General features: G+C 41.6%; 1 protein-coding gene across 6 annotated transcripts in view; it reads left to right on the top strand.

The window, feature by feature from the left end:
• The first annotated feature begins 2698 nt into the window (after nt 1-2698).
• Nucleotides 2699-22924, top strand: part of ANAPC7 (anaphase promoting complex subunit 7) — a 32948-nt gene continuing 12722 nt past the window's right edge. For 2 of the 6 annotated variants that reach the window (XM_060193101.1, XM_060193105.1), the window contains exons 1-6: nt 2701-2905; nt 8254-8440; nt 16586-16705; nt 17281-17392; nt 18271-18424; nt 20144-20286. In XM_060193101.1, the coding sequence (XP_060049084.1) occupies nt 2706-2905; nt 8254-8440; nt 16586-16705; nt 17281-17392; nt 18271-18424; nt 20144-20286 (916 nt within the window). In that variant the 5' untranslated portion in view covers nt 2701-2705. Of the gene's footprint in view, nt 2906-8231; nt 8441-16585; nt 16706-17280; nt 17393-18270; nt 18425-20143; nt 20287-22924 lie in introns of all 6 variants that reach the window. The other 4 variants (XM_060193104.1, XM_060193102.1, XM_007529109.2 and 1 more) reach the window with 4 other exon arrangements.

A 22924-nucleotide genomic window follows, 5' to 3' on the forward strand; every position in this document is an offset into this window, starting at 1 on the left:
ACCCACCGCCCTACTGATTTCTGGCTGTCTCTATCCAATAAATAATAATACAAAATTAAAAAAAAGAAACGCACCTGTAGCACTGCTTCACCACATTCTCTCTGCAGGTGGTTATCGGGGGGCTTGAACCCAGGTTCTTGCACATTGTAATTAATGAGTGCACTCAACCAGGTGCACCACTGTTTACACTAATTCTACTTATTTCTAGTCTATGTTTTGAGAGAGAGGGAGGGACACCAATGCACTACTCTACTGTCCATATAATAGCTTTTTTGGTCCTTGGTGCTTCCATATGGTGCCAGAGTTCTGGGGGGAGAGACAGAGAGATAGAGAGATCACAGGGAGGAAACTCCAGTGCTGTATTATCTTTCTGAATGACAAAGTGGCCCAGTGGGGTGAAAATGCCTTTGCCTTAGCTCTACAAAAAGAAAAAAAAAGTTCCCCTACCATTCTAGTCCCTTTTCCCAATATCACTACCTTCAACAGATGTAATATCAATATCCTGGACATGTGTGATACTTTTTCCCCCTCTTTTTCTACTAACGGTTTACAAGATCATAAGCAAGGGCACAGTTCCACACCATACCTACCAATGGGTGTGGCAATTTTGTTACACTGATGAACATACAATGACACATCATTATAACCTAAAGCCAATAGTTTAAGTCAGGTTTCTCTGGTACACTGACAAATGTATGATTTGTATCCTCCATTAAACTATAAACTGCAAGGACCAGCATAAGGATCTCAGTTCGAGCCCCCAGTTCCCTACCTGCAGGGGGTCGCTTTACAAGCGGTGAAGCAGGTCTGCAAGTGTCTGTCTTTCTATTCTCCCTGTCTTCCCGTCATCTCTCAATTTCTCTCTGTCCTTTCCAACAACAGCAATAACAACAATAATAATACCAATGACAAACAACAAGGGCAACAAAAATGAGAAAAATGGCCTCCAAGAGCAGTGGATTTGTAGTGCAGGTACCCAGTCCCAGCATAACCCTGGAGGCAAAAAAAAAAAAAAGTTCAGTTTTGGGACTGGCAAGATAACAAACTTGAATAGTACATTTTGTGTTATCACACATATGATCCAGGTTTGAGCCCAGCCCCCAGTTTACTGAAGGAAGCTTTGATGCTGTGGTGTCTTCCTCTGTCTATCTTCTCTCTATCTGGGAGAAAGGGGTTAAAAAAAAAAAAAAAAGGTTGATCTGGAGTGGTGAAGCCTCAGTACTGACAAAAAAGGAAAAGAAAACCAGTTTTTATAGTCATTGACAAGTTTGAGAATTAAGGATCAAAACCAGAAACTATGTAATTGTCAGATAGAGAAAGGGAAAGAAGCCACAGTACCGAAGCTTCCTTTAATGTGTGTGTGCTGCTTTTCTGGACGTAATTAATTATTGGTCTTTTCAATTCAAGATTTTTACAGGGAGTAACTTTTTATGAAAGAGAATGAGAAGATAAGCTACAGACAGGGAGAAAATATTTATTAAAAAACCACGTATATGATAAAAGACTATTAGTTAAACTATACAAACCTATCTTAAAACTTAAAAATAAAAATATGGAGCCGAGGGCAACAAAAGGGAAAATAAATAAATACAAATAAAAAGAAAAAAAGAAAAAAGAATATGGAGCTGGAAAAATAGCACAGCAGTTTATGTAACAGCTTTCCATGACAAAGGTTCTGGGATCTCCGGTTCAAATTCCCGGCACTACCATAAGCCAGAGCTAAGCAATGCTCTGGTCAAAAGAATGAACAAAATGGCACAGCCCCATTTAAGAATGGGCAAAAGTGTATTGCACTAAGTAAAAGACCCTGGGGAGGGGAGGAGTACAGGCCGTAGAAAAGGATGACAGAGGCTCTAGTACGGGTTGTATTGTTATGTGGAAAAATGAGAAATGTTATGCATGTACAAAAAATGTAAATGTGAATACTGAAAAAAAAAGAAGTGTATCAGCCAATTATTTTATCCAATATTGTACAAATATTGCTCTTATAACGCTTGCAGTTATTTATTTTTTTGGTTTTTCTTTTAAATAAATCTTATTGCTTTGTTAAATGTAAAGAAAATAAAAATGGGCAAAAGATAGCAAACAGCTACGAGAAGAGATGCAGATAACTAACAGGAATATGAGAACTTGCTCATCACATGTCATTAGAGAACTTCAAATTAAAACAACATAGTGGCACACATAATAATACCTTTATTAACTTTGAGCTAGCTAGTCACTCCAGAGTAAAACATACCATTTTGTACTCCAGGTGGGTGCTCATAGAGCGAAGCCCGGCGGTCTGCAAAAGCCAGACAGTCCCCAGGAGGGGCGTGGCGGCTTTTAGTTTAGTAGGCATGCGCGACTGTGACCCGGAGGGCTGCCCCTGGTGCCTGATTAAAAATAAAACTCCAGTTGGGAACCTCCTCTCCGCAACTTGTATTCTTTTATGACCCAGTAGTCATACACTTTTACTAGCTTCTGAGAAAATTCCTCCCAGACTTATTCAATCAAGGATGTGTCCTGTTGTTTTGAACCCACTGTAATCTCTCAATAAAGTTTGAAGCCTAGATTACTGATGTGACTCTTGATAGATAACTGCATGAAAGTCCAAACCATATCATTCCACTTTGCAGCGACTGGGGGTGTGGGGTGGGGGTTTCTTTTCTCAGGCACTTGAGTAGCTGCCTATTTTCCTGGAGGCGGTGTCGCACGTGGACCCGATGGACCCCGGCGGGGCCGCCATTTTGGAGTCTTCCCAAAGGAACTTGTGTTGGCTATTCGCGCCCCGGCCGCCGCTGCCTGCCGTCTCTCTGGGCAGAATGAATGTGATAGACCACGTGCGGGACATGGCGGCCGCGGGGCTGCACTCCAACGTGCGGCTGCTCAGCAGCTTGTTACTTACCATGAGTAATAACAACCCGTGAGTTGAGGCGGGGAGCGGCCTGGGTCTGAGGAAAAAAAAAAATGGCTCCAGCTTGGGAGCTAAGTCTGAGTGAGGGGCCCGGGGGCTTCTGGAAGGCGCGGCCGCAGGTCCCCGTGGACGTCCCGCCGCCCGGAGACCTGCGGGCCTGCGCGGGGAGCGGCGGGAGCCGAGGGCTTCCCCTGGCACCTGGCGGAGCGGACTCCTGCGGGCTGCCTTCCCTCCGCAGCCCCGCGAGGTCCCGTGCCCGCCCCCTCGCCCCTCACCCCCGGGGGCGTATCCCGACGGTCCCCTTTCTCGCCCCGACACGCCCCTTGCAGCGGTCTCACGTCGTTTCTCCCGAGACTCGGGTCTCCCTGGTCGCTCCCGACGCTTTGAGGGCGCCGGGCTCCTCGCCAGCCCTGGGCCTGGGACTCCGAGGCCCTTGTGGAGAACGCGTCTCAGGCTCGGAATCCCGCCCCGCCCCGCATTCTGTGCTCTGCCCGGTCTGATGTTCTACATGTAGCAGCACTTGGCGTGCTGAGCGCGGCTGCTGGGGAGATGCTCGCAGCCCGGGTGCAGGTTCACACACCTGTCCGGGCGCGGCTCCACGCTGGCTCGCGGGTCCCGGCGAGACCCCACGGTCGCCACTCTGCACGGGGCCCTTTGCGTTCGGCCTGCTGTGGAAACTCTAGGTCTGGGGGAAAGTCTTTCCCGAGAGCTCGCCGCACAGCCACTGTGGGTTCCCGTGAGAGTGCTTTTTGGACCTTGCTGGTCAAGATCCATCATTTTGTCACGATCCACTGAGCGCGGACAGTGAGGAGCTCTGGTTTCTGTCAGCCTCTTCTATTGATTCGCGAGCCTTTCACTTGTTCTGAGTCATGGTATGTCAAGGCACAGTTTCCACTACTAGGAATTTATGCACCAGTTAGTCATGAAGATGGTACAGGATAGTTAGAAGCAGTTGGATACTCTGGTTAGAGTTTCTCTTTTTTATTTTGTTTTGGTAGGAAGTGATGATTTACAAGACTGTTGTCACGTGAGTCGTCCATGGTTTCCATACTAGGTTAAACTGGCATTAAATTTTTTTTTACATATTTATTTTCCCTTTTGTTGCCCTTGTTTTTCATCGTTGTTGTAGTTGTTATTGATGCCGTCGTTGTTGGGTAGGACAGAGAGAAATGGAGAGAAAGACACACCTGCAGACCTGCTTCACCACCTGTGAATCGACTCCCCTGCAGGTGGAGAGTGGGCCCTCGAACCAGAATCTTTTTTTTTTTTTTTTTTAAGAAAGGATTAATTAACAAAACCATAGGGTAGGAGGGGTACAACTCCACACAATTCCCACCGCCCAATCTCCATATCCCACCCCCTCCCCCGATAGCTTTCCCATTCTCTATCCCTCTGGGAGCATGGACCCAGGGTCATTGAGGGTTGCAGAAGGTAGAAGGTCTGGCTTCTGTAATTGCTTCCCCGCTGAACATGGGCGTTGACTGGTTGGTCCATACTCCCAGTCAAACCGGAATCCTTAATGCTGGTTAAGGCCACCTGCGCTTAACCCGCTGCGCTACTGCCCGACTCCCAAACTTTGTCATTTTTAAGTTTATTATTGAATCAGCAATATACATAGTTAAAAATAAAAAACTTAACAATATGTAAAGGGTATACAAGATGACTCTGCTCCAGAGTTGCTGCTTTTTTTTTTTTTTTTAAGGTTTCTGTGGGCCAGTTGGGCCCTGCTAAGTGTACACATTACCATATTCAAGGGCCTGCTTCTATCACCTATTCCCCACCTGCAGGAGGGATGCTTCATGAGTGGTGAAGCAAGTCTGCAGGTATCTTTTTCCCTCTCAATTTCTCTATGTCTTATCAAATAAAATAGACAGTAAAAAATTTACTTGCTTATTAGAGAACGAGAGCACTACTCTGGCATATGATAAGATGCCAGGAACTGAAAAGGGCACTTCATGCTTGAGGAGGCCAACACTTGATCCACTGTGCCACTTTTGAAACCATTTGGAGATGGAAAATAGAAGTTTTTCAGTAAGAATGGTGACCAGGATAGGAGAGAAAACTCAGTATTTGAATGCCAGAAATTCATGATTAGATCCCTAGCACCTCTCTCTGTATACTAGAGTGGTACACTGGTTTCTCTCATCAAAAAAGAAAAAAAGGGCAGGGGTAGATAGCATAATGGTTATGCAAACAGATTCTCATGCCTGAGGCTCTAAAGTCCCAGGTTCAATCCCCTGCACCACCATAAACCAGAGCTAAGCAGTGCTCTGGTAAAAATAAATAAATAAAAAGAACTGAACTCTAAAAAAAAAAAAAAAAAAAAGGAGAAGGAAAAAGAAAGGCTTGGTGGCTAACTTCTAGGCAGTTACACTCCTGAGCAATACTCAAGGTTTAAGGTTTTGAGTGGCTAGGGAGATGACTTAGTGGTAGAGTACAGGACTTGTATGACTCAGATTCCAAGTTTTATTCCTGTCATTGCATATATTACAATTATACTCTGGTCTCACTCTCAACATAAATACATAGATCTTTAAAAAAATTTATTTTGAAACATCAGTTTCTTTATATTGTTCATAGTTTTCTGAGACTCAAGGAGATATTTTTTTCTTTTCCTCATTATAACTATTATTATTATTATTTTGGTCATTGATGGGGCTACAGTGCTCCAGGATGACCCTTTTTAAAATTTTTTAAAAAAATTATCTTTATTGGATAGACAGCCAGAAATCGAGAGGGAAGGCGGTGATAGAGGAGGAGAGAGACCTGCAGCACTGCTTCACCACTTGCAAAGTTTGCCCTTTGTAGGTGGGAACTGGGGGCTTGAACCCGGGTCCTTGTGCAAGTCGGGGTAGATAGTATAATGGTTATACAAAGAGATTCATGCCTGAGGCTTCAAAGACCCAGATTCAATCCCCTATACCACCATAAACCACAGCTAAGCAGTGATCTGGTAAGAGGGGGAAAAGAAGGCCCAGAAGATGGCACAGTATTGGACTGTAAAGTGTGTGATTGCTGAGTTCAGTTGTCAGCAGCACATGTACCAGAGTGATGACGGTTCTTTTCTTTTTTTTTTTTTTCCTCTCTGCCTATCTTCTTCACAAATGAATAAATAAGATCTTAGAGAGGGGGGAAAAATCAGTATCCATCACTCTGGTACATGTGATGCCAGGTATTGCTTGAACTCAGGCTTTCATGTTTGAGTGTCTGACACTTTACCACTGCCCAGACCAATGTGTGTGTGTGTGTGTATGTGTATATATATATATATCTTTCACAGGAAACAGAAAAACTTGGGAGATGGCACAGTGGATAAAGTGTTAAACTCTAGTAGCGCAGTGGGGTAAGCGCACATGGCACAAAGTGCAAGGACCAGTGGAAGGATCCCAGCTCCTTACCTGCAGGGGAGTCGCTTCACAGGCGGTGAAGCCCGTCTGCAGGTGTCTTGTCTTTCTCTCCCCCTCTCTGTCTTCCCCTCCTCTCTCCATTTCTCTCTGCCCTATCCAACAACAACGACAACAGTAATATTAACAACAACACTGATAAACAGCAAGGGCAACAAAAGGGAAAAAATGGCCGCCAGGACCGCAGGTGGTGCCAAGCGCAAGGACTGGCATAAGGATCCCGGTTCGAGCCCCTGGCTCCCCACAAGTAGGAGAGTCACTTCACAGGTGGTGAAGCAGGTCTGCAGTGTCTATCTTTCTCTCCCCCTCTCTGTCTTTCCCACCTCTCTCCATTTCTCTCTGTCCTATCCAACAATAACGACATCAATAACAACAATACAGCAATAAAAAACAAGAGCAACAAAAGGGAATAAACATTTTTTAAAAAGTGTTAAACTCTCAAATATGAGGCCCTGAGCTCTGTCACTGGCACTGTATGTGCCAAAGTGATTCTCTAGCTCATTCTCTCAAAATGAATAAATAAATCTTAGACAAAAAAAAGATACCCTTTTATCAAACAAAGGTAATTCTTTCTCATCCACTCTCCTATTGGCTTATTCTGTTGTAGTCCCATATGTTAGTATTTCAGTATTGCTAGTTTAAGTGTATGAAGAGTACTAGGTCCCTCCAAATCTTTTTTTGTTTTGCTTTTATTTATTTGATAGAGATGGATAAATTGAGAGGGGAGGGAGAGATAGAGGGAGAAACAGAGACACCTGCAACCCTCTTCACCACTCATGAAGCTTCCCCCTGCAGGTGGTATTCAGCAATTTTTGAAAAAGGATTGAAAATCTCTTCTCCAGTTCTTCAGCTTATGTTTGGTATTATTAGTTATTGACTGCTTTCCTCTGCCTATAATACCCTAAAAATCAATGTCAGTAAAAGAGAGTGTGACTGGAGGTATATGGACATAATGTGCGTTTGTGTACATACATGTGTAGGTACAGTTAAGGCTTGGGTAGGAGCTAGAGGAACAGTTCACATAGGTGCCTGCCTTGTCATGCACACAGCCCAGGTTTGTGTCATGGCACAGGGGCCAGCTCTAGTGCCGTGGTGTATGTGTCTCTCAGTCTGTCTCCAACTGGATGAAAAAGCGGCCTGGGAACAGTAAAATGGTGCATGTGTAGAGCTTGTCAAAATAAGGGATGGGGTGGAGGGGAATGGAGGAGGCTTGAGCTAAAAGAGGGAAGTGTATATTTATACTTCTCTGCATTACTGGGTTGATTTGAAAAGTTACCATTGCTCCTAAGAAAGAAAAGCCTATATCGCACCAAAGTAAAAGACTCTGGGGTGGGTGGGTGGGGAGAATACAGGTCCAAGAAGGATGATAAATGACGTAGTGGGGGTTGTATTGTTAAATGGGAAACTGGGGAATGTTATGCATGTACAAACTATTGTATTTACTGTTGAATGTAAAACATTAATTCCCCAATAAAGAAATAATTTTTTTATATTTATTTTATTTATTTATTCCCTTTTGTTGTTTTATTGTTGTAGTTATTATTATTGTTGTTGTTGTTGGATAGGACAGAGAGAAATGGAGAGAGGAGGGAAAGACAGAGAGGAGGAGAGAAAGATAGACACCTGCAGACCTGCTTCACCGCCTGTGAAGCGACTCCCCTGCAGGTGGGGAGCCGGGGTTCGAACCGGGATCCTTATGCCGGTCCTTGTGCTTTGCGCCACCTGCGCTTAACCCGCTGCGCTACAGCCCGACTCCCAAGAAATAATTTTTTAAAAGGCCTATTAAGTAAAAGAAATTAAGACAATATCCTACATGTGTTGTCCATAAGTACTTAAAGTATGTTGACTTTTTGTAAACTCACTTAAGACCTTGTGCTAGGTTTGTGTGGACACTAAGGTGGGGGTTCTAACATTCAGAATAACCCATGTAGGGCTACACTTGTTGTTTTCTAGTGAGCTGTTCTCCCCATCTCAGAAGTACCAGCTTTTGGTGTATCATGCAGATTCTCTCTTTCATGATAAGGAATATCGGAATGCCGTGAGTAAATATTCCATGGCTTTACAGCAGAAGAAAGCTCTAAGTAAAACTTCAAAAGTGAGACCTTCTACTGGAAATTCTGCCTCGACTCCGCAAAGTCAGGTAATTGGATATACAAGTATTTGATGTTTTTTGTTTGAGCAAGAGAGACAAATAGTTTTCTGGATTGTTGATTATAAATGGAGAAGATGGTAAAACAATTTTAAAAGAGAGCTAACTGGAGCAACAAAGATGGAAGAACCACTTAGATGTTATCTTTCACACACCTGGTTGAGCACAGGTTACTATGTGCAAGGACCTGTTATCTAGACCCCAGTCCCCACCTGCAGGGGGAAAGCTTTGCCAGTGGTGAAGCAGCGCTTCAGGTATCTCTCTGTCTCCCTCACTGTCTCCCCCTACCCTCTCAGTTTCAGCTGTCTCTGTCTAATAAATAAAGATAATTAATTTTTTAATTTAGAAAGAAAGAATTCATGGCAATTTTAGTTGCATGATAACTAGTTAAATAACTGGGGGGGGGGGCATTTCTTCCATCATTTGACCAAGTCAACCGATTGCTAGAGGTTAATCCTGCTATAGGCTTACAAAAGCTTTACAGAATATATAACTAAGGCTGCTTGTTGCAATGTCTTTATAATAGTAAGAAACTGGAGGAAAAATGTTCATTGGTAAGATCTAATTAAATTAGTCTTGCAGCCTGGCGAGTGATGCAGAGAATAAAGCATTAGACTCTCAAGCATGAGGTCCTGAGCTGGCATTGCAAGTGCCAGAGTGTTGCTCTGGTTTCCCCCCATCCTTTTTATGAATAAGCCTTTAATATATAATGAAATAAGTAAATTAATAGCATATGGAAGGAATATTACAGAAATGAAAAATGAAGTAGATGTGCATGTATGTGTTTATTTGGAAAATACTGTATTAGTTATGGAAAATAGATTCAGCCAAAAGATAACTCACTGGGTAGAGAATTATCTTCAGGCTGATTCCTACCTGCAGGGGGAAAGCTTTGCAAGAGGTGAAGCAGTGTTGCAGGTGTCTCTCTCTATTTTATTTATTTATTTATTTATTTACCAGAGCACTGATCTGTTCTGGTTTATGGTGGTGCGGGGAATTGAACCTGGGACTTGGGAGCCTCCAGCATGACAGTCTACTTGCATAACCATTATGCTATCTACCCCCGCCCTCTATTTTTTAAAATTATTTAATTAATTTATTTTTGGATAAAGACAGAGAAATTGAGAAGGGAGGGACAGGTAGAAAGTGAGAATGGTCCAGGCGGTGGCACAATGGATAAAGCAATGGATTCTCAACCATGAGGTCCCAAGTCAATCCTCGGCAGCACATGTACCAGAGTGAAGTCTGGTTCTGGTTCTCTATCTCTCTATCTCTTTTATCCCTCTGGTTAATAAATAAAATACAAAAAAAAAAAAAAAACAATGTAAAACAATGTCTCAATAATAAAAAATGTTTTAAACAATGATGACATCAATATCAACAATAATAACTACAACAATAAAACAATAAAGGCAAAAGAGAGAATAAATAAACATAAAAAAGAAAATAATCTTAAAAAATGTTTTAAAAATACACAACACATTGTTTTAATTTTTTTTTAGATTTATTTATTCCCTTTTTGTTGCCCTTGTTGTTTTATTGTTGTTGTTCTTGATGTCATTGTTAGATAGGACAGAGAGAAATGGAGAGAGGAGGGGAAGACAGGGAGAGACAAAGATAGACACCTGTAGACCTGCTTCACCTCTTGTGAAGTGACTCCCCTGCAGGTGGGGAGCCTGGGCTCAAACCAGGGTCTTTCCGCCGGTCCTTGTGCTTTGCACCACGTGCACTTAACCCTCTGCGCTCCCGCCCAACTCCCTGTTTTAATTTTTTTATTATCTTTTATTTATTTGTTGGATAAAGAGCCAGAAATCGAGAGGGAGAAAAGGGGGATCGAACTCAGGACCTCATAACTTGAGAGTCCAATGCTTTATCCACTACACCACCTCCTGGACCACACAAGGCTGTTGTCTCAGGGCTATGGATGTGTGTGTGTGTGTGTGTGTGTGTGTGTGTGTGTACATACTTAAATATATTTTGTTTTGATGAGAGATATGCGGGGGGAGAGAGAGAGTGTGTTACAGGGAGGAGAGAGAGACATCAGAGCTCTGGCTTACAGTAATGCTGGGGATTGAATCTGGGACTTCAGAGCCATTTCCCCAGCCTTCACGAAGTATATGTTGGCAGACCCCCACCTGCCACCAAGGTATAGTACCTTAAAGTCGAGTAGTATTCCATAGTATAAATATACCAGAATTTCCTTATCTTCACCTGTCATTAGGAACTTGAGTTGTTTCCAAATCTTGGCTATTATAAACAGCACTGCAGTATATACACGAGATTCATATATCTTTTTATATTAATGTATGTGTTCTCTAGGTAGATACCCAGTATGGTTAATTTTGACATCCAATGACAAGTCTTTTTTTTTTTTGAGACATCTTCATAGTGTTTACCAGAGAGACTAGTTTAGTTTACATTCCCACCAGCAGCCCTTTTCATGCCTGGAAAAATGACTCAACTTGTAGAACATCAGACTCTTCTGCCTCAGGTTCCAGGTACTGCATATATAGTAGTAGTAGTAGTAGTCTGGCTTTTCTTTATGTTCCATGTGAAGCTTTTATAATAAGTCAATTTTAAGGGGCCAGGTGATGGCGTACCTGGTTAAGTGGAGCTGCGGGTGTCTCTCTGTCTCCCCCCTCCTCTCAATTTCTCTCTGTCTCTATCAAATAAATAAATATTTTAAAAATAAATTTTAAGAGAAAGGGAGTTTGCCTTCCCACATTCTCACCAGCATTTGTTTCTGTTTTTTTTCCCTATTATTTTTTAGAGGCCTTTTTTGTTTTTAAGGTTTATTATTTAAAAATTTTTATTAATGAGAGGGATAAGAGGAGAAAGAATAAGAGAACCAGACATCACTCTGGTACATGTGCTGCTCAGATCAAACTTGGGACCTCCTACTTGAGAGCCCAGTGCTTTTTTAAAAAAATTTATTAGTGATTTAATATTGATGTACAAAATTACAAGGTAAGGGGTACAACTCTGCACCGTTCCCATCACCAGAGTTCTGAATCCCCCACTCCTCCATTGTAAGCTACAACAGTTCTCTTAAGGCTGCAAATAATGGGTTAACTGTTATATCTACAGCTATCTGTATTTGTATATATTTCCCCATTTTCCTACGGTCCCATCTTCCTTTCCAAGTCACATATACACCTATTACTACATCCAAATGTCTCTCCCTTTTTCCTCTTCTCTGGTTTTTTTTTTTTTTTTTTTGCCTCCAGGGTTATTTCTGGGGCTTGGTGCCTGCACCATGAATCCATTGCTCCTGGAGGCTTTTTTTTCCCCCTTTTTTGTTGCCCTTGTTGTTTTATCATTGTTATGGTTATTATTATTGTTGTTATTGATGTCACTGTTGGATAGGACCGAGATAAATGGAGAGAAGAAGGGAAGACAGAGGGGAGAGAGAAAGACAGACACTTGCCTCCCCCCCTTTTTTCTTTTTAATTTATTGCCACCAGGGTTGTCTGTGGGGCTTGGTGCTGGCTGTACAACCCACCGTTCCCAGTGGCTATTTTTACCTTTTTTTCTATTTTATTTGATAGGACAGAGAGAAATTGAGAGGGGCAGGGGAGAGAGAGAAAGATAGACACCTTCATATCTGTTTCACTGCTTATGTAGCTCCCCCTTGCAGGTAGGGAGTGGAGGCTTAAATCTAAGTCCTTCGGCATGGTGACATGTACTCAACCAGGTGCACCAACACCGGCCCCCTTTTATTTTTTTTAGGTTTGTTAATGAGAGAGAGAACTAGAGGGGGGAGGTAGCATAATGGTTATGCAAAGAGATTCTCATGTCTGAAGCTTCAAAATCCCAGGTTCAGTCCTCTGTACCACCATAAACCAGAGCTGGTTGAGAGAGAGTGAGAACACTAGAGTATCACTCTGGCACATGTGATGCCAGGGGTAGAATTCAGGACTTTGGTGGTCTGGGAGGTGGCGCAGTGGATAAAGCATTGCATTCTGAAGCATGAGGTCCTGAGTTTGATCCCCGGCAGCACATGTAACAGAGGGATGTTTGGTTCTTTCTCTCATATCTTTCTCATGAATAAATAAATAATAATAAAAAAAAGAATTTAGGACTTTGTGCTTCAGAGTCTATTGCTTTAACCTTTGTGTTATCTCCTGGACCACAATACATTTTATTGATGATGATGATGATGATGATGATGTTTGCCTCCAGTGTTATTGGGGCTTGGTGCCTGTACTACGAATCTACTGCTCCTGGAGGCCATTTTCCCCATTTTGTTGCCCTTGTTACTCTTATTGTTGTCATTATTATTATTGTTGTCATTGCTGTTGTTGAAAGACAGATACCTGCGGACCTGCTTCACTGCCCATGAAGCAGCCCCCTCTGCAGGTGGGGAGCAGGGGCTCAAACCGGGATCCTTACATTGTCATTGTGCTTTGAGCCATATGTGCTTGACATGATATACTACTGCCCAACCCCCTATTTTTTCTTATTTTTTTAACCCCCCTACCCCAGAGTCTTTTACTTTGGTGCAATACAGCAAACACAGTCCAAGTTCTGCTTGGTGTTTTCTATTTTTTCTTTTTCTTTTCTTTATTTATTTATTCCCTTTTGTTGCCCTTGTTGTTTTATTGTTGTTGTTATTGATGTCGTTGTTGGATAGGACAGAGAGAAATGGAGACAAGAGGGGAAGACGGGGGGGGGGGGGGGGGGGATAGACACCTGCATACCTGCTTCACCACTTGTGAAGCGACTCCCCCGCAGGTGGGAAGCAGGGGTTCGAACCAGGATCTTTACACTGGTCCATTTTGCACCACCTGTATTTTTCTTTCTTTTTTTTTTTTTTAAAGATTTTATTTATTTATTCATGAGACAGGTAGGAAGACAAGAAAGAAAGAACCAGATATCACTCTCATACATTTGCTGCCATGATCAAACTCAGGACCTCATGCTTGAGAGTCCAATGCTTTATCTACTGCCTGGACCACCTAATTTTTCTTTCTTTTTTAAAAATTTTTCTTATCTTTATTTAATCTTATTTATTGGATAGACACAGCCAGAAATTGGGGGGAAGGAAGGGGGAAATAGAGAAAGAGACAGAGACACCTGCAGCCCACTTCACCACTTGTGAAGCTTTCCCCGTGCAGGTGGGGACTGGGGCTTGAACCTGAGTCCTTGTACTTTATAACATGTGCACTCAACCAGGTGTGCCCCCACCTGGCCCCCCACCTAATTTTTCTTTAACATTTTTAATTTAACATTTTATTAAGGAGTTAGAAAACTGAGACATAATTTACTTGACATTAAGTTTTTTTAAAAAAAATTTTTATTTACTTATTGCATAGAGACAGCCAGAAATCGAGAGGGTATAGGGAGATAGAGAGGGAGAGAGGAGAGACACCTGCAACACTGCTTCACCACTTACAAGCTTTCCCCTTGCAAGTGAGGAGCGGGGACTATAACCCAGGTCCTTGCACACTGTAATGTGTGTTTAACCAGGTGGGCCTCCAGCCAGCCCCAACATAAAACTTCTTTAATTAGTGTGGTGTTCTTTTCCCCCCACCAGGGTTATTGCTGGAGCTTGGTACCTGCATGATAAATCCACTGTTTCCAGCACCTATTTTCCCCCACCTCCTATTTTACTTATTTATTTACTATTTTTCTTTGATAGGACTCTTAGTGGCCATATGTATATTTTCTTTTTTCCCCAACTCCAATATTACTTTATTGAAGAATTCATTCATAGGATTGTTGTCACAAGAGTCATATATATTTTTTCTTGTAGTTATAAGGTGAGAGACAGCGGGGGGAGAGAGAGAGAGAGAGTGAGAGAGAGAGAATGTGTGTGTGTGTGTATTAGACACAGAAAGGTATCCCCATCAAGATCCCAAGCACATTTTTTAGGAGAATAGAACAAATGCTACAAATGTTTATCTGGAACCAGAAAAGACCTAGAATTGCCAAAACAATCTTGAGAAAAAAGAACAGAACCGGAGGCATCAGACTCCCAGATTTCAAACTGTATTATAGGGCCATTGTAATCAAAACTACTTGGTATTGGAACATGAATAGACACACTGACCAGTGGAATAGAAGTGAGGCCCCACACCTATGGACATTTAATCTTTGACAAAGGTGCCCAGACTATTAAATGGGGAAAGCAGAGTCTCTTCAACAAATGGTGTTGGAAACAATGGGTTGAAACATGCAGAAGAATGAAACTGAATCACTGTATTTCACCAAATACAAAAGTAAATTCCAAGTGAATCAAGGACTTGGATGTTAGACTAGAAAGTATCAGATACTTAGAGGAAAATATTGGCAGAACTCTTTTCCACATAAATTTTAAAGACATCTTCAATGAAACGAATCCAGTTACAAAGAAGACTAAGGCAAGTATAAACCTATGGGACTACATCAAATTAAAAAGCTTCTTCACAGCAAAAGAAACCACTACCAAACCAAGAGACCCCTCACAGAATGGGAGAAGATCTTTACATGCCATACATCAGATAAGAGTTTAATAACCAGTGGTCTGGGAGATGCTCAGTGGATAAAGCACTGAACTCTCAAGCATGAGGTCCTGAGTTCAATTCCCAGCAGCACATGTACCAGGGTGATATCTGGTTCTTTCCCTCTCTTCCTATCTTTCTCATTAATAAACAAAATCTTTTTTTAAAAAAAAAAGAGTTTAATAACCAACATATATAAAGAGCTTGCCAAACTCAACAACAAGACAACAAATAACCCCATCTAAAAATGGAGGGAGGACATGGACAGAATATTCACCACAGAAGAGATCCAAAAGGCCGAAAAACACATGAAAAAATGCTCCAAGTCTCTGATTGTCAGAGAAATGCAAATAAAAATAACAATGAGATACCACTTCAGTCCTGTGAGAATGTCATACATTAGAAAAGGTAACAGCAGCAAATGCTGGAGAGGGTGTGGGGTTAAAGGAACCCTCCTACACTGCTGGTGGGAATGTAAATTGGTCCAACCTCTGTGTAGAACAGTCTGGAGAACTCTCAGAAGGCTAGACATGGACCTACCCTATGATCCTGCAATTCCTCTCCTGGGGATATATCCTAAGGAATCCAACACATCCATCCAAAAAGATCTGTGTACACATATGTTCTTGGCAGCACAATTTGGAATAGCCAAAACCTGGAAGCAACAGGTGTCCAACAACAGATGAGTGGCTGAGCAAGTTGTGGTATATATACACAATGAAATACTACTCAGCTGTAAAAAAAAAAAAAAAAATGGTGACTTCACCGTTTTCAGCCGATCTTGGAAGGACCTTGAAAAATTCATGTTAAATGAAATAAGTCAGAAACAGAAGGATGAATATGGGATGATCTCACTCTCAGGCAGAAGTTGAAAAACAAGATCAGAAACGAAAATGCAAGTAGAACCTGAAATGTAATTGGCATATCGCACCAAAGTAAAAGACTCTGGGGTGGGTGGGTGGGGAGAATACAGGTCCAAGAAGGATTCAGAGGACCTAGTGGGGGTTGTATTTTTATATGGGAAACTGGGGAATGTTATGCATGTAGAAACTATTGTATTTACTGTTGAATGTAAAACATTAATTTCCCAATAAAGAAGAAAAAAGATAATAATAAAAAGACACAGAAAGGGAGAGAGAGATGAGAGACATAGAAGCATGGGCAACATAGTATCTACTGCTCATGAAGCTTTCCCTTTGCCTGGTGTTCCAAGGAAGCAGGGGTTTAAATACCAGTGCTTGTGCTCTACAAGATGAGCTATCTCCCGTGTGCACCACACCCCAGCTTAATACGTTCAAGGATGATCCCTGTTATAGATGATTTAATTATTTATTCTTTTTTACTGTGTAGTGATTTATTGTATGAATGCATACTATATATGTAAGTTGGTATCATTTGAGTTTCCACTTTTTACTTATTTATGAGGTTGCTGTGGTTTGAGATGTGGTATAGTGGACTCTCAACGATGAGGCTTCGATTTGATCTCAACATAATGTGCCAGAATTTTCCTATAGCTCTCTCTCACTAATAAAAATGCAGTGCTGCTATGAACATAGTATGTGCAAGTTTCCAGTTCTTTTGGCTGTGTGCAAGGAGCAGAAGAACTGCCATACTACTGAAGTAATATTTTGAAGAGACTTTTTTTGTCTTTCAGTGTCTTCCATCTGAAATTGAAGTAAAATACAAAATGGCTGAATGTTATACAATGCTAAAACAAGATAAAGATGCGATTGCTATACTTGATGGGATCCCTTCAAGGCAAAGAACTCCTAAAGTAAGCTGAATTAACAATTTATTGTATATTTTCTTTTTCCTCATGCTTTTTTTTTTTTTTTTTAGTATTCTCTTTTGTTGCCCTTGTTTTATTGTTGTAGTTATTGATTTAGAGAAAAATGGAGAGAGGAGTGGAAGACGGGGAAAGAAAGATAGACACCTGCAGACCTGCTTCACTGCTTGTGAAGTGACTCCTTGCAGGTGGGGAGTGGGTGGTTCAAACCCGGATCTTTACACTGGTCCTTGGGCTTTGTGCCATCTATGCTTAACTCGCTGCACTTACTGCTTGACTCCCCTTTTTTTTTTTCTTCGTTGTTGTTGCTGTTACTACTGTTGTTGGATAGCACAGAGATAAGTTGAGAATGGGGGGAGAGAAAGATAGATACAGCTGCAGACCTGCTTCACTGCTTGTGACGCTACCGCCCCCCAGCAGGTGGGGAGCCGGGATCCTTGCACTTTGCTATGTGCGCATAGCCTGGTGTGCTAGGGCCAGCCCCTAGTTAGGTTTTTTGGTTTTTTCTTCCCAATATATACTTACCTTACTGTGTGTGTTTGCTTGCTTGCCTGTTTTTGCAGATAAATATGATGCTGGCAAATCTGTACAAGAAGGCTGGTCAGGAGCGCCCATCAGTCACCAGCTATAAGGAAGTGTTGAGGCAGTGCCCGTTAGCTCTTGATGCTATTCTCGGTACAGATCATTCTCTGCCTATTTTCATGACTGTTTAAAGTTTTCTATCTCTTACCTTCTAGAGAGTGAGTCAATAGATTGTTTATTTTTTATTATTTCATTGGTTAAGAAAAATTATGTTTTGGTTATTATCTTATATGCATTCATATATACTTATAAAATATATATTATATGCATATGTGTATATATTTTTTCTTTTTTAAATTTTATTAGTGAGTCAATAGATTGTTTATTTCGTTGGTTAAGAAACATTATGTTTTGGTTATTATCATGCATTTATATATACTTATAAAATATATATTATATGAATGCGTGTATGTATTTTTTCTTTTTTTAAATTTTATTTATTAATGAGAAAGATAGGAGGAGAGAGAGAAAGAACTAAACATCACTCTGGTACATGTGCTGCCGAGAATTGAACTTGGGATCTCATGCTTGAGAATCCAATGCCTTATCCACTTACCACCTCCCAGACCACTAATATTTTTTTTAACCCTCTCCTGGTAGGAACTTGTGCCTGGGTAATTTCACTGCTCCTAGCAATTTTTTTTTTTCCTTCTCTTTTTCCTTTCAGTTTTAGTTAGACAAGGAGGGAGGAGGTGAGGAGACCCACCATAGTGTGGTATGTAGAGCTTTATTGGTGCCTTGCATGAGACTCCCATGTGGTGCCAGAGGTTCAAAGTTGCGTCTTCATGCAAAGTATATGCTCTACTGGGTTATCTTATCTCTTTATTTCCTGACCCCATATGCATCTTTCTTAAAGTAGGCAAAATGTTACTTGTAGCCTGAAGAAAGGGAAACTGATTGCTTCTTATATTGCTGAAAGGGAATGCTGTTGATTACCTCCTTTTTTCCTTTCCTGCTTTTTGTTGGATTAGGTTTGCTGTCCCTTTCTGTTAAAGGTGCAGAGGTGGCATCAATGACAATGAATGTGATCCAGACTGTGCCTAACTTGGATTGGCTCTCTGTGTGGATCAAAGCATATGCTTTTGTGCACACTGGTGACAACTCAAGAGCAATCAATACCATCTGGTGAGATGCACAAAGTTAATTTAATATTCTTGAAGCCTTTCCCTTCCTTGTACAGAGGTCTGATGTATCTACAGTAGCAAGAAAGAATAAGTAAGGTGCTTATCTTGCTATTGCAGCTGTTTGTCCCTGAGCTTCATTAGTCTTTTAGTGTCCTGAACAGTCCCAAATGTGATAATCCCTGTAGAGAACCTGTTAAATACATACTTGAAAAAGTAATAATCCTTGCAAAGCAAACTGCTTCAGTGTGTCATGATTGAACCTGGAACATCTTTCTGGATGGCCCAGAAGTATAGTTTATTGCTGCATTTGTTCTGGGATTTTTTTTTTCTAGTTGAGTAGATTGAAAGGATAAGAGACTGGGAGTTTTATTTTTTAAAGTCATTTAAGTTGTATATTGTGACATTACTTTTTTTGTATTTATTTTCCCTTTTGTTACCCTTGCTGTTTTTTATTGTTGTTGTAGATATTGTTGTTGTTATTGATGTCGTTGTTGTTAGATAGGACAGAGAGAAATAGAGGAGGGGAAGACAGAAGGGGAGAGAACGACACCTGCAGACCTACTTTACCGCCTGTGAAGTGACCCCCATGCAGATGGGGAGCCAGGGGCTCCAACCAGGATCCTTACGCTGGTCCTTGGCGCTTTGCTCCACGTGCACTTAACCCTGTGACATTACTTTTTTAAAAAAATATTTATTTATTTATTCCCTTTTGTTGCTCTTGTTTTTTTTTTTTTTTTTTTTTTCCTCCTCCAGGGTTATTGCTGGGCTCGGTGCCTGCACCATGAATCCACTGCTCCTGGAGGCCATTTTTTTCCCCCTTTTGTTGCCCTTGTTGTAGCTTCGTTGTGGTTATTATTATTGCCCTTGTTGACACAATTCGTTGTTGGATAGGACAGAGAGAAATGGAGAGAGGAGGGGAAGACAGAGAAGGGGAGAGAAAGATAAGACACCTGCAGACCTGCTTCACCGCCTGTGAAGCGACTCCCCTGCAGGTGGGGAGCTGGGGGCTCGAACCGGGATCCTTACGCGGGTCCCTGCGCTTTGTGCCACATGCGCTTAACCCACTGCGCCACCGCCCGACCCCCGTTGCTCTTGTTTTATTGTTGTTGGATAGGACAGAGAGAAATGGAGAGAGGAGGGGAAGTCGGGGGAGAAAGACACCTGCAGACCTGCTTCACCGCCTGTAAAGCAACTTCCCCGCAGGTTGTGACATTACTTTTAACATATAGTTTGTGTTGCTTTCTGGAAAACTGTAATCTGAAGCTTATTTCCTGACAATGAGAAAGATTTTAACTTTATTCAGTATATTTGCTATTTTATTCCACATAACCTTTTTTTTTAAATCACAAGTTGAGACTAAGAAAATCTAGTGTACACATTTATTTTTAAAGTTTGCTATGAAAACTTTTAGAAATACAGTATAGAAAATAGTACCATGGGGCTAGGTGGTGATGTGTCTGGTTGAGCACACGTGTTTTAATTAAAGCACAAGGAACCCAGGTTGAACCCCCGGTCCCTGCCTACAGGGGGAAAGCTTTGAGAGTGGTGTAACAGTGTAGCAGGTGCATATCTCTCTATCTCCCCTTTCCCTCTTGATTTCTGAATGTCTCTATCCAAGAAGTAAAGACAATAAAAAAATTTTGAAAAAAAAATAGTACTGCATTTAGCAACTAAGAAGATCTATACTAGATTTTATAGTTCAATATTTAATATTTTAAAGTTCACTAGAGAAAAAGTCCTTGTTGCGAGATAATGTGGACCTCCTGGGAAGCTTGGCAGATCTGTACTTCAGAGCTGGAGACAATAAAAATTCTGTCCTGAAGTTTGAACAGGCACAGATGTTGGATCCTTATCTGATAAAAGGTAAATAATCCTTGGGCATGATGGTAGTGGCTGTGGGGGGCATGGAGACTGGGCTAGGAGATAGCATAATGGTTATGGAAAATGAATATGCTTGATGCTCCAAAGATCCCAGGTTCAGTCCCCAACACCACTATAAGCATAAATTAGATCTGAGCAGTGCTTTGGTTTAAAAAAAGAAAAAAGGAGAAAATACAGTATGCTCTTCTGATACCATTTTTCCTTGGATATAAACAAATAAAATTTGTTAAGTATATTGCACCAAGGTAAAAGACTCTGGTTCAGGTCCTGGAACATGATGGCAGAGGAGGACCTAGAGGGACTTAAATTGTTATGTGGAAAACTGAGAAATGTTACACATGTACAAACTACTGCATTTTACTGTTGACTATAAACCAGTAAACCTCCCCCTCCCCCCCCCCGATAATGACACCAGACCTTTGGTGGTGGGAATGATGTTAATACACACTCGTATTAACTTATAGTCTCACAAATCACTATTTAATTAATATGAAAATAATAAAAAATAAAAAAATGTAAAGTAGTCTTTTGCTTTTTCTCTTATTTATTTATTTATTTATTTATTTATTTTTTCCCTTCCAGAGTTATTGCTGGGCTCAGTGCCTGCACCATGAATCCCCCGCTCCTGGAGACCCTTTTTTCCCCCTTTTGTTGCCCTTGTTGTTGTAGCCTCATTGTGGTTATTATTGCCATTGTTGATGTCATTCGTTGTTGGATAGGACAGAGAGAAATGGAGAGAGGAGGGGAAGACAGAGAGGGGGAGAGAAAGACAGACACCTGCAGACCTGCTTCAAACCTGTGAAGTGACTCCCCTGCAGGTGGGGAGCCAGGGGCTCGAACCGGGATCCTTACGTTGGTCCTTGTGCTCTGCTTCATGCGCACTTAACCCACTGTGCTACCGCCCGACCCCCTTTTTCATTTATTTTTTCTCTTTTTCAAGATTTTTTTTTTGAGGGGGGTTAATGCTTTAAAGTGCAATCATTGACATATGTATACAATTTCATGTAATAGGCCCCCAAAGTTTTATTTCAATTTTTTTTTAAGGTTTTATTTATTAATGAAAAAGGGCAGAAGAGAAAGAAAGAATCGGATGTCACTCTGGTACATGTGCTGCCAGGGATTGAACTTGGGACCTTGAGAGTCCATTGCTTTTCCACAGCACCAATCTCCTGGACCACAAGCCCCTAAAGTTTTCCTCCTATTCTTCCTCCCTCTTCCTCCCCAGAGTCCTTTGCTTTGGTGCAATATACTTTTTTTTTCCTTTCCTCTTTAGGTCCTGACACACATCTCTTAACACATAGGTAATTCCTCTTTGAGTAGTTGTTTTTGCTTGAATTTAAGTATTATCATTATTTGACATTTTTCCTTTCAAGAGAGGCTATAGCCACTCACGATTTATAAACTTATGATGTGCCTGACTGGGAATTTGGGTAGCATCCCCCAAACCATCATATCCTTTTAGGGAGTTTAGTTTTACTTTGTATTTAGTATAGTTAAATGAAATAATTAAACAGATACTTAAAAAGGGATGATGTAATTAAAATAATTAGGAATAAACAACAAAAAAAAAAAGAGAGAGAGAGAGAGAGAGAGAGAAAGGTTGCAGCTAAAGACAGCTAGGAGGCCTGGCAGTTGCACACCCAGTGAAGTGCCCATATTACCAAGTGCAAGGACCTGGGTTCGAGCCGCCATACTCCACTTGGCAGGGGGTCCGCTTTACAAGTGGTGAAGCAGGTCTGCAGGTGTCTTTTTCTCTCCCTTTCTCTATCTCCCCATCCTCTCTCAGTTTCCTTCTGCCCTATTTAGTAAAATAAAAAGAAAAGAAAATGGCCGCTAGGAGCAGTAGAATCGTAGTGCCAGCATTGCACCCCAGCAATAACTCAGAAAGGAAGAAAAAGAGGATAGTTACAGGAACATTCAAAAGATGGCTGGTGGTTGACAAGCAATGAGTAATGGGCACAAAATATGATTTTTGACAATAACATTCTTCTTGATTGTTTCTATTGTTTTTAAGATTATTATGAGAGGAGAGAGGATTAGAGCACTGCTCAGTTCTGGCTTAAGGTAGTGCTAAGGATTGAACTTATAGTTTCAGGTATATAAATTGGTGCTTTAGTGCAAAGCACAAGGACCTGCTCCTAGAGACCATTTTTTCCCCTTTTGTTGCCCTTGTTGTAGCCTTGTTGTGGTTATTGTTGTTATTGATGTTGATTGTTGTTATTGATGTTCGTTGTTGGATAGAACAGAGAGAAATGGAGAGAGGAGGGGAAGACAGAGAGGGAGAGGGAAAGATAGACACCTGCAGACCTGCTTCACTGCTTGTGAAGCGACTCCCCTGCAGGTGGGGAGCCTGGGGCTCGAACCGGGATCCTTACACGGGTCCTTGTGTTTTGCGCCACATGCGCTTACTCCCTTCTCCCCCTTACTAGGACAGAGAAAAATTGAGAGGGAGAGGCAGGCCAGGCAGTGGCACACCTGGTTAAGCGCACACATTACAGTGTGCAAGGACCTGGGTTCAAGGCCCTGGTCCCCACCTGCAGGGGGAAAGCTTCACCAGTGGTGAAGCAGGGTTGCAGGTATCTCTCTGTCTCTCTCTCTGTCTCCCCCTTCCCTTCAATTT

The sequence above is a fragment of the Erinaceus europaeus genome, chromosome 6 (assembly GCF_950295315.1).
Source record: "Erinaceus europaeus chromosome 6, mEriEur2.1, whole genome shotgun sequence".
Taxonomy (NCBI): domain Eukaryota; kingdom Metazoa; phylum Chordata; class Mammalia; order Eulipotyphla; family Erinaceidae; genus Erinaceus; species Erinaceus europaeus.